Source organism: Mastomys coucha, unplaced genomic scaffold (assembly GCF_008632895.1).
Source record: "Mastomys coucha isolate ucsf_1 unplaced genomic scaffold, UCSF_Mcou_1 pScaffold20, whole genome shotgun sequence".
In the NCBI taxonomy this organism is placed as follows: domain Eukaryota; kingdom Metazoa; phylum Chordata; class Mammalia; order Rodentia; family Muridae; genus Mastomys; species Mastomys coucha.
Window position 1 is genome coordinate 66,805,961 of NW_022196903.1, and position 11,920 is coordinate 66,817,880.

At 40.3% G+C, this 11,920-nt stretch overlaps 1 protein-coding gene across 3 annotated transcripts in view; it reads right to left on the minus strand.

Moving 5' to 3' along the window:
* Positions 1-11,920, minus strand: part of Dnah6 (dynein axonemal heavy chain 6) — a 223,851-nt gene that overhangs the window by 84,897 nt on the left and 127,034 nt on the right. For all 3 annotated transcript variants that reach the window (XM_031382227.1, XM_031382226.1, XM_031382225.1), the window contains exons 44-47: positions 11,333-11,406; positions 8,161-8,315; positions 2,603-2,834; positions 176-328 (exon numbers count right to left, since the gene is read on the minus strand). In XM_031382227.1, coding sequence (XP_031238087.1) covers positions 176-328; positions 2,603-2,834; positions 8,161-8,315; positions 11,333-11,406 — 614 coding nt within the window. The remainder of the gene's footprint in view (positions 1-175; positions 329-2,602; positions 2,835-8,160; positions 8,316-11,332; positions 11,407-11,920) is intronic.

An 11,920-nucleotide genomic window follows, 5' to 3' on the forward strand; every position in this document is an offset into this window, starting at 1 on the left:
ATTGTAAATAAACAAAACATCTAATAAAAAATAAAAACAAACAAATAAAAAATAACAAAATTTATACAGAGGAAAAAAATCTATGGACTCTTTATAGGGGAACTGTGTGTACTGAACACAAGGGCCAAGGCCATCTTTGCTTAGAAAGCTGTATAATCGTTCTGGAATGTGCTACCTCATCTCTGTTCCCCTCAGAGATTCCAGCTTCCTTTGCTTTTGGTCGGGTGGCTGCTAAAACTTGCTCCAGCTCGTCCTTCTCAAATAAATTAGGCACTTCACCGGAATTTAGAATGTTGTTTATATCTTCAAGGAACTCTTCAACGACGATCTATAGAAAAGCAAAGTGGCCACCATAAGTCCACTGTGCTACCGTTACATGAAGTTATCAAGTATTCATTCTAAAACTTACAGGTACCGGTTTCACCTTTAAAAGATACTTAAACCATAGACAGTGTCCTAACACAGTGACTTTATTGAGTTTCCATCTTTCCTGTGTTGTCTCTTGAAGGGCACTTGCATCTGTTCTTCCCCTTCACTGTTCATACTGTGACTAAAACACCCTGAAGCAAGGGTGACATTGGGAAAAAGGGGGCTTATTTGAAGTACAATTCCAGGTTGCAGTCAAGGCAGGAGCTCAAAACAGCTAGTTACATGATGTCTGCAGTCAAAAGCAGAGAGATATAAACTTATCTTTGCTACTTGTTTGGTCATGCTTAGATGTCTTCCTCAATCTCGCCTACTGTTTGAGACGCTCTGCCTAGGGAATGGTGCTGCCCACAGTGGGTTGAGTCCTTCTACATCAATTAACAATCAAGACAGTCCCTCACAAATGTGCTCACAGGACAATCTGTTCTAGAGAAAGCTTGATTGAAACTCTCTTTTTCAGGTGATTCTAGATTGTGTCAATTTGACAGTTAAAACTTACTAGTACAACATATTACCCATCAAAATCATATGTATGAGTATCTTATATTCTGTTCCATTCAGTGATGATTTTATTGTGAATATTAAACCACACTTCTGTAGAGTATTCATCTTACGGGAAAACAATATACCATGTAGACAAAATGCCTTGCATTTCCATGGATGATTGGCAATTTAGTTTCTATTACCAATCCATCTTTAGGTCTAAAGCTTTGCTTCTCAGCTGGGAGCAAATTATTTTCATGGACCAAATTCCCAAGAGTGAGATTAGCATTTAAAGTGCGTGAATATTGACTACTTCTCATTTAGGTTAAGTATGACTTTAGTAATGTTTAACCATTTCCTTTTGTTAGTTTGGGTTTTTTAAGTGCTTCCTTTTGGAGAATTCAGTTGTCCTGTCTTTGCCTTTTGAAGCAAGGGCAAATTTAGTCACATTGACTTCTGTCTTGGGTGGGGGGACTTCCACAAAACAGTGTCTTCCAGACATGATGTGGCTTTGTGCTCATAACTCACAGCAGCTTTGGCTATCTGCATAAGTCTTGCATGTGCTCATGCCAGTCAGTGTTCCAGCACGGATGGGGAGGGGTTGCATGAGGCCATGCCCCTTGCTCTGAAGCTACCAATCTTTGATGGCCCCTAAGATTGGGCGAGTCAGCTTTTTCCAAGGGGATTGCCCCTAGTAGGTTGCCCATGATTTAGTAGATGGTCCTACACCCATGCACACATGGGCGACACTAAACATACTTGGTGGGTTATAATAAGAGACAAGAGGAGGACATGAAGTGGGATGAGCACGTGTGACAGAGGTCCTGGGGGAGGACAATGTAAGGGGATGCAATTCTTAAAGAATAAAATACATAATTTCTGGTAAAAGAGTGTGTTTAGACTTTGCAACCACTTATACCTTGAGATTTTCTTTTAAATTTGAATAGGTAATTTGTACATTATGAAATGGGCCTCTTCTTCTTTCTCCATTCATAACTCTGTAGATTTTCCCTCAGAAAAATTATATTTATATTCAACTTATTGCTCCTAAATAGAGATTTAACATTTTTATTAAATTTTAATGTATTCATTAGTGTGTGAGTTCAGTGAGTCCTGAACTGTGTAAGAGTGGAGAAATGATCAGAGTTCAATCAAGAAAGTGAACAAAGCTTGAATTCACTTTCTTTTGTTGTTCACTGTGGGTGTGATGTGCCCAGCTCTTCCAAGGCCCTGCCACTGTGACTTCTGTGCTAGGATGGGCTGTAACAGGAAACTGCAGGGTAAAGCAAGCAGTCTCCTCTATGCTGTGTGATTCCAGGCTGTTTGATTACAGCAACAGAAATGAAAGTAGGACAATAACCTTCCACCATCTCTGCCTTTTCCTAAAGAATAGCTCTCTTTATATTCTGACCACAAATACTTTAAATTTAAAGGGAGAAACTTGGTAAAACAAACAAACAAACAAACAAACAAACAAACAAACCAACCACTGGGTCATAAAGGTCTTTTAAAAGGTGCAGAGGATATGTTAGCAGAGACAGTGATCTTCTATAATTTTCCCATCCTCAAAACACAGTGTATTCCAACCTCATGTACTAATAGTGGGGTGCAACCTTATGTACTCACAGTAGATTTTAACCCCAGGTGCTCACAATGGATTGTAACCACATGTGCTCATGGTTTGAATATGTACCTGGGTGTCTGTGAAAAGGAAAACCATATTTTTGTCGTCGACACCAGCCATCTTGTACAACTTTCTCAGGTCTTCGTGGAAACTTTCATAATTATACCCTCGGCTAAGTTCAATTTGCAAACACTTGTAACCACATATATGAGCTGCGAGTCTCGTGAGGGACTGCTTTCCTGTGCCTCCTACACCAACCAGCAATGCGTTGCCCCTTTCCTGGCGGATCATCCGTGCAATTCTGCAGGAAGCAAAGGGAGGAAGATTGAGTTCATGTTCACAGGCATGGCTTCAGCTAAGAGAATCTGCTACACTAGGTTGGCTGTGGCCAGCAGAGCAGGATATTGCAAGAGAGAAGCAGTCAATCTCAGGCATATCATGGCTGGGTGAATGTTATTGTTCGCTCCTTTCTCCATCTCTCTTCTGCTTCACTATAGGCTGGTAGCTCTCTGCCTTAGGTATGCAAATTTAAAATAAAAGAATTCTTTTTTGTTTAAGTGTAAAGGGTTTTTACAGGGACCCTGACTGATCTCAGACACAAATTTAAAGCCCAAATCTCCACCTAGAAGGACAAGTGTGCACAAAAATCATGTGATGTAGAAAAAGACACTGGTTCTGAAGGGGGCTGGGGGTGGAGGATCAATAAGTCCAGTCACTGTATGAGAGCAACAGTATTTTAGAAACTTATGGTGATTTGGGTATGAAAAGCTTCCATGGGCTCCTATATTTGAATAATTGGTGGGACTGTTTGGAAAAAATTAGGAGGTGTGGCCTTGCTGGAAGAGGGCTCATGTCACTGGGCTCAGGATTTGAGGCTTCAAAATCCTACACCATTTCCACTTAGTCTCCACCCCCTTGTGTCTGTGGATCAGCTATAATCTCTCAGCTACCACTCTAGAACCATGTTTGCCTGCTTCCATCCTCCCTGCCATGATGGTCAAGGACTCTAACCCTCTGAAACAGTAAGCCCTTGCTAAACACTTTTTTATAAGTTGCCTTGGTCATGATGTCTCTAAAACAATTTAACAGTAAGAAGACACTTGCTGATTCACTTTAGTGAGGACTTAAAGCAGTGCAGTGGTTATAATATTAGACTTCTCACTCAAGAAGGAGAACATAGAATTTGAGTTCAGGAAAAAAAATGGAGAGATATGGATAAATGTGACCACTAACCTGCTAAGATCAACTGAAGCTGAATCTGAATGTCTCACACAGGCTATCATAGGATTGAAGCAGGTGAGGTAGAAGACATGTTCAAAGAATGCTCAGGATAAGAGAGAGAGAGAAAGAGAGAGAGAGAGAGAGAGAGAGAGAGAGAGAGAGAGAGAGAGAGAGAGAGAGAGAGAGAGAGAGAGAGAGAGAGAGAGAGAGAGAGAGAGAATGAGGAAGAGACAAGCAAAGGAGGATAAGTGATGGGGAGCAAATATAATTTTAGAGGCCACATGACTGCAACTACAGAAGGAAAAACAAGAAAGTCTGGCCTCAATGACTTAAAGTCACTTGCTGACACTGAAAACCTGAGTTCAATTCACAGGACCCATATTATAGAAGGAAAGTATAGCAAAATTTTAATCCAACAACATGGCTGCTCTGATCCTATCCAAAGACCTTCTAGGTCAGTGTATCCAGCTTGAATACAGATATAGCCTTAGTACACATCTTTAATGCCTCTGGCTGGAATCCTTTAATCCCAAATGATGACTTCTAATTGAGGGGCAGACAAAGTGATGAGTCAGAGAAAGATTTGACAGAATGAGTCAGAGATAGAATATGCCCCACTCTCAAGAGCAAAGCTATTTAAGAGCATCACAGGAAGAGAGGTCAGTTTGGTAGTTGAGTTTGGTGCATCAGAGTCGAGCCAATTCAGTGAGTTCAGAGTGGAGTTCAGTTGAATTCAAGTCAGTTCAGTTGAATCAGTTCAGTCAGTGCAGTTCATGCAGTGCAAGTCAGCAGAGGTAGTTGAAGCCAGAGAATGAGAAGGAGCCAGAAGATTAGAACAAATTGCCAGAGTTAGTTTGAGGCCAAGCAGAGCAATTCAATGAGAAGCAGAGAAGCCGTATGTCATCTTGGAGAGATTTTGAGCCAGAGCAACTGAATTGAACCAGCCAGTCAGAGTTCAGAAAGAGATAGAAAGGGTGATCTTATTCAGCACTAGGTCTACAAGATGACAATTACATCTGATAAATAAAAGTTACTTTTATAGGAAAGACTCTTGTAAGTTGTCTTCTGACCTAAACACACACACACACACACAAACACTTTAAGAGTTCGAATCACATCTACTTCTATTTATGAGATCTAAATTTTTGACACAACTTAAAAATTTCATGAACATCTAAAGAAGGAATAAGAGATCTCCCCTGTAGGAATGAACCAACATGAGATGGCCACATGACAGGCCTCAAGGTGTCTTTTTACAAGACAATGATGAGAGACTGAAGGAAGGAGAAATGTCACTGTGGATCAGAGACAATCTGTAAAACTATCCTAAGTGAGTATGAAGATATATAGAAGAAAAGAGTAAATTTTTTTTCAATGTCTAAAAATTGTTTTTATTTTGGGCTTGTACCACAGTAAAAGCCAAAATTTTAAGCTCTACTAAAACCAAAACAAAGAAACAAAAAGATTATTTATTTATGTGCATTTAAAAAAATACTAGTAGTGATGTATTATTTTAAAATATACAATTAATACATTTGGAGTTATTTCAAATTTATATTGAGGCAAATGTATGTATTTTCAGTATTGCTGTAGCTAAGCATCTATGTAAGACTGTTCAATTGATTGCTGTTTTATATCAAGCAATTTTCATAATACTCATTTTTATTGTTATAATATTTTATAAATTTTAAAGAATATGACAAAATAAAAAAATGAAAGATATTGCAGGTATTGATGGGGGGTCTCTGGGAGGAGTTGGGGTACAAAAGGGAAACAAGAAAGTGATATAATTCTATTTACTTAAAATATGATTTTTTTCTTTTAGGAAAACCTTTAATTGACTAAGTCATTCACAAAAGACATTGTGGATCAGAGACAATCTGTAAAACTATCCTAAGTGAGTATGAAGATATACAGAAGAAAAGAGTAAATTTTAAAATAATTTAAATTAGAAAAAAAGGTCCAAGAAGGCAGGAGGAATGTATAAAAGGGAGTAATACCCTGCAGTTCACATCTGAATATTGACGATCACTAGGCCTCCCCAGGGAGTGATGGTGTCGACAAATTCTTAAAAACAAAATAGAAAATGTAAAAATAATTTCTTTAAAAAATTATTATCATCAGTGTTTTAAATGAGGTTTCCCTATGGGAATGAAAGTTGCTCAGATATAGCACGTGGATATGTTGGTAAAAAAACAGATGGGGACCAAACAGTACCTTGACAACCCAGTGACAGACAAACAGTCATCTTACAATATAAGCTGGGGCAAACATGACTTTTTGAATTTGAGTTAAGAGTAGAAATGTAGGACCCATGGGAGACTTTATTTATGTGAAAAAATTCTTGGGGTTGTCAGTCTGTACAAGAACCAGCACTAAAATGTGGCCACCATGAGTATAAACCCTCAAAGCTGTTAAAGTTTTGCTATAGTTGTAGATCAAGGGACATCCCACTCACACTAATATTTTAAACTGATTTAAAAATATGTCACCACATATGGGTATTGTTTCTAAAGTATAATATTAGAAATTTATGAAGCTAAGTATTGAAGGTTGGAAATTCTCTTTTAATAATTAATATGAAAGAGCCAGGATAAATTTTTAGAGGACAGGGATCTGAGACAAGTCTTGGTATAATAGTGCAGGCTAGTCTCAAACTCATAGCAATTCTGCCTCACTCTCCCAAGTGCTGGGGTTACAACCATTGTGCTCCTGGCATGATCCAGGAGAGCTATGCCTGGTAAGTATAAAACTAAGAGAAGCGTGAGAATAATTTTAAAGCACTTGTGGAGTTTTTATGAAAAATTGGGCCTGTTCTGGTTTGGGAGGCCTGCAGTGGAATTAGAGGCAAAGGTTTGAATATGATCCCCAAGCCTGCCATTCATGAGCAAGAAGACCTGGGAAAGTGTGCCTGATTTTTCCATGGCATTGCCTATAAGTCTGCTGCAGTATTGTTTCTGGTCTAATGTGTCTTTGATCCCATCAAGGGCTAGAGCAATGTTCTCTTTGTATGAACCTGGGTGTGGCTGTGTGGCTGCTTTGACAGAAAGAATAGATATGATGGAATAGATAAGTTTATACTGCCATTTGACTTCTCTTCTTGTTGTTGGTGCCAGGGCCATGATTTGGTGAAGCCCAAACACCCTTTCTGCTGTCACAGAGAAACATGTGGAGAGAGTATCTGAGGATAAAGATGTGCCGGGCACCCCAGGTACTGTCTGATGAAACTACAAGAAGCACCCAGGAGAGCAGCCTATCGCCATGAAAGACAAAGGTGGAATAAAGCCAATTGGTGTGTGTCTAAACAGGCAGACAGAACATTCTCTGAGCCAAACTCACAAAGAGATTGGGATACAGAGCTAAGAGGGGATTGTGACCATTACATGATGCTGTGTACCATGGATTTACATGCTCACTGAGTACCATTATTATTTCTGCTCCCTAGGAGAGACCTGACACCAGAAGTCACAGGGAGCAAACGCTGGCTCACCAGACAGGTCATTTAAACACTCAGGATGGCCTAAAAGGACAGGAACTATTCTATAAAGTGGTGTGTATCTCAAGTACTGGAGATATTCAGGATCAGTGCCCACATGTGAGGAATGTCCCTCCAAGAGAGCAGTAAGTGGGCAGGAGTCACACCCCTAAGCAGATAGAGCTATCATCAGGGTTCAACGATATTTACTATAACCTTGAGCTCTTTTTGTAGGCACACGTGTAATTAGCCCAATTAATCTTTTAGACCACTTCAGGTGCTATTTATAACAAAAATGAAAAACAAACAAATAAAATTAATTAATGCTTTGCAACCATAGGGTGTAGGGGAATAGCTTGGTGGCAAAGAACACTTGTTGCTCTTGCAGATAGGGTTGTTCCTATCACCCTTGTGGTGGTTTATTAACAATGCCAGGGCCTCCAACACTCTCTTTTCACCACCCAGGGTATCAGATATGCACATGGTGCACATAGATATATGTAGACAACACCCCATGCACATAAGTAAGTCTAATATTTTGATATTTAGCAATAATAACCTGTGGGATTCCACAGAAAATTCATTTGGTTTTTTTTTTTTTTAGGCATATAGAGAGATGGCATATACTGCTCTCCCAGAGGACCTGGGTTTTTGTTCCAGCACCCCATCAGGCAGTTCACAACTACTTGTATCTCCAGCTCCAAGAGATCTAACATCCTTTTCTGGCTACCTCAGGTACCACGCACACACACACACACACACACACACACAAGTAAATAAATAAAATCTTTTAAAAACCGTATAAAATATCTTTTAGTTTACATTGTGTATTTCTATGGGCCTTTCCCTCCCCTCCTAATGCATCTAAAGTTTTATCTGTTACTGAAAAGCAGATTAGGTCAAGCATGCCTGGGAGCCTGTGGCACTGTACCTTGACACGTGCTCTACAGCATCCTGGAAGAACACCAGCTTCACTTCCTTAGGGTTTGTGAGGTTATAGTCATCGAGATAGTCCTGCAGAACACTCTCGATTTTTTCAATGTCAGGCAAATCATCATAGATGCGGTCAGACTTATCTGCTCCAAACTGTAGGGCGATTTGTGGGAACACACCAAGTTGGGTCAATTGCTTTATATAGACATGACACACACAGACAATCTGGGAAATTATTTCACTTCACCTTTTCAAGGGGTAGGTTGTAATGTCAATAATTTTTGCAATAAAAATTCATGCAGAAAGGAGTTTGAAATCATTTAATTTTGTGTGTGTGTGTGCGCTCTGGTTTCATACTCAGGCTATTGCCATTCAAAAAGGTAACTGAAAATATGCAGGGCAGATTGTGACCACCATTAATGATCATTCTGGGGACTACATGTAAGTTTTGTTTTGTTTTGACAACAGCAGCCACCTAGAGTTAAACGTAGTGTTGAAAATAAAAAATCAGGCATAAAATAAAAGGAACTGAGCTCCTTGCTCGGACAATTGAGAATGTCTTTTCTTTGCTGTAGCAACTGGTTGGAGGCATGTCTACTAAAATATATCTGGACAAAGCAAAGAGAGTTCTTCTTGCATCCTGGGCTCACACATGCTAGGCAAAGGCTCTACCATCTAGTCATACCCCAAGTCTGGTTTATCTGTTTAACTTTGCACTCTCTTTCTCTCTCCCCTGCCTGTGTGTGTGTGTGTGTGTGTGTGTGTGTGTGTGCGCGCACGCGTGCGTGTGAAGTTGTGGATATTCTATTGTAGAGGACAACCTTGGATGATGTCTGTCCTTGGAAGCTTTCCAATTTCTGTCTTATTGGCCCAGGACTTTGCAAAGTAGGCTAGCTACTTTTCAGGGATCCCCCAATCTCTGCCTCTCATATTGTTATTGCTAGGAATGTGCTAGCTATGTGTACGCTACTGCATCTGGCTTTTTACGTGAAATTCTGGGAATTCAAACATGTTGTGGTAGCTTGGCCCAGGGAGTGGCACTATTTGGAGGTGTGGCCTTGCTAGAGGAAGTGTGTCACTGTGGGCATGGGCTTTAAGACCCTCTTCCTAACCATGTGGGAGTCAGTTGTCTCCTAGTGGCCTGCAGATGAAGATGTAGAACTCTCAGCTCCCACTGCACCATGCCTGCCTGGATGCTGCCATGCTCTTGTGTTGATGATAACAGACTAAACCTGTGAACCTGTGAACCTGTGAACCTGTAACCCAGCCCCAATTAAATGTTGTCCTTATAAGAGTTGCCTTGGTCATGATGTCTGTTCACAGAAGTAAAATCCTAACTAAGACCTATGTCTTCATGCTTGTTGAGCAAACATTTTACTGACTATACCATCTCTCTGGGCCCCTGTTTATTCTTGTATTTGATAATACTATCACCAAAAACACACAACAAATGTAATTTGTGAAAACAAACCCTCGTGCTTTATTTATTTTTACTTACTTTGTTGTGTTTGACCTAGTCTTTCTTTCATTTTAAAATTTGTTGGCAATTTCAAACATGCATATATTTAGATTATATCCATCTTCTCCTTAACTTCTCTAGACCTCCCTCTATACTCCCTTCTAATTCATGTTGTCTGATTTTTTTTAAAAGAATGAATTAATTGATTAAGTTTTACAACCATAGAGTCCAATCAGTACTGCCTGTATGTCCATGAGTGTAGGCCTGCCCACTGCAGCATTCATGGGCAACCAACGTTCAGGACCACATCCTTGAATAAAACTGACTCTCCCTCCCCCATCAGCCGCCACTTGCCAGTAGCTCCTTAGCCAGGTGTATGAGCTTCTGAGCTCCTATCCCACCTGTTGGGGAATAATGGCAGCTTTAACCTTGTACAGGACTTCGATAGGCATCTATGGCTGCTGGACCTTCATTTTCAGTGATATCTTTAAATAGGTATATTTCACACAAATAAACTATCTTTTCTCCCATGTCAGGTGGTAATACTCAGCTTAGAGAAGGACCAGTTAATTTATTACCAGACCATTAGCTCTGGTAGGCAGGCAGCTTTGTAGCTTTGCTCTGTGTGTGAGGCTGAGACCTTGGCAAATGAGATGGGTGTGGCCCTTGCCTTTGAGACCAAGAACATATTCCTTAAGTAAAAGTCAGTTGGAAGCAGTTGGCAGCTTGCCGTATAGGTGGTGTGATAGTTTGTATGTGCTTGGGCCAGAGAGTGGCGCTATTAAGAGGTGTGGCCTTGTTGGAGTAGGTGTGTCACAGTGGGCATGGACCTAGTCCTAGCTGCCTGCAAGCCAGTATACTGCTAGCGTCCTTCAGATGAAGATGTAGAACTCTCAGCTCTGACTGCATCATGCCTGCCTGGATGCTGCCATGTTTCTGCCTTGATGATAATGGACTGAACCTCTGAACCTGTAAGCCAGTCCCAATGAAATGTTGTCCTTACAAGAATTGACTTGGTCATAGTGTCTCTTCACAACAATAAAACCCTAACTAAGACAAGGGGGGATTGGAAGACATGTTCCAGGAAGGATCAGAGGGTAAAGTTAGGCCCATGTGTTGATTCTTTTGGAAGGATGGAAGAGAAACTTTCAGTGATATGAAAGACAGTTAAATATAAGAATGTTTTGCTACTTATTAGAATTTCTTTGAAATGAAGAGGGCAGTTCCTTTGACTGTTAAGCTCCCATGACTGAAAGTATTTGATGGGGGATTGTACAGCTAGGTATAACACAGGAATTTGGGCCCGAGTAAAGGAACTAAGCCTCTTTGCCTCCTTCTGATGATTCGGGTTTGCACTAACACACACACACACACACACACACACACACACACACACACATAACGTCTGCTGCAGAAGACCAGATAGTAAATAATACTTGGTGTGGCAGAGCACCTGTCTCTGTCCCTGACAATGTACTCCGTTATCAATGGGCAAAGGTGGCCATAGAGCTGCACACAAAAGAGTGAGCTGTGTTGGGATAAAGCATATTCATAAGAACTAGGCAGCAGGCAGATTTGGCCCATGGGACTGGGGCTTGTCCACCCTTGGCTTAGATGTTTAATCTTCACAAATGCAAAATCCTTGCATAGATGAATCTGCTTTGGAAAACAGCAAATACCTTTAAGTACAGTTAGGCATCAGATCACTCACCTTAATGAAATCCCCAAATATGATGGGCTTGTTTAAAAAGTACTCCAGGTCAATTGCAATTCCAAAGTGCTTATCTGTTAAAACACAAAAGCAACTTTACTCTGGGGATCAGCTTGAACATAGCATTCTAATGAGATCTACAGATTCAGATCTGCAGTTGATATGAAAACTGAGAGAGAGCTATGTCAACAACATACCATTTTAGTTGGGTGGATAATTTCCCAGATTTCATTATTTAGTAAGTATTCCAAGTTTTGGTTAAATAGTAAGTATTGAATAATTGTTCAACAAAAATAAACATTTTAGAATTATTATTTCTTTTTATCTTTTTAAAAAACTAAATGCATAATTTTTTGGGGACCGAGTTTCCTGCTGTAGCCAAGCTGGCCTCAGACTTAATGTAACCGTATTGCTGGAGCAATCTTATTGCTGGAGCCTCCTGGAGCCTCCTAGATGCTGGGATTATGGAAATGAAGTGCTACACCCAGATAAAAATACATTTTTTGTACCGTTCCTGCTAACTCCATTGAGGGGTCTCAATGAACTCTCGAGACAGCAGCTCGGCTCGGCTCACCAGGTGTCTGGAGC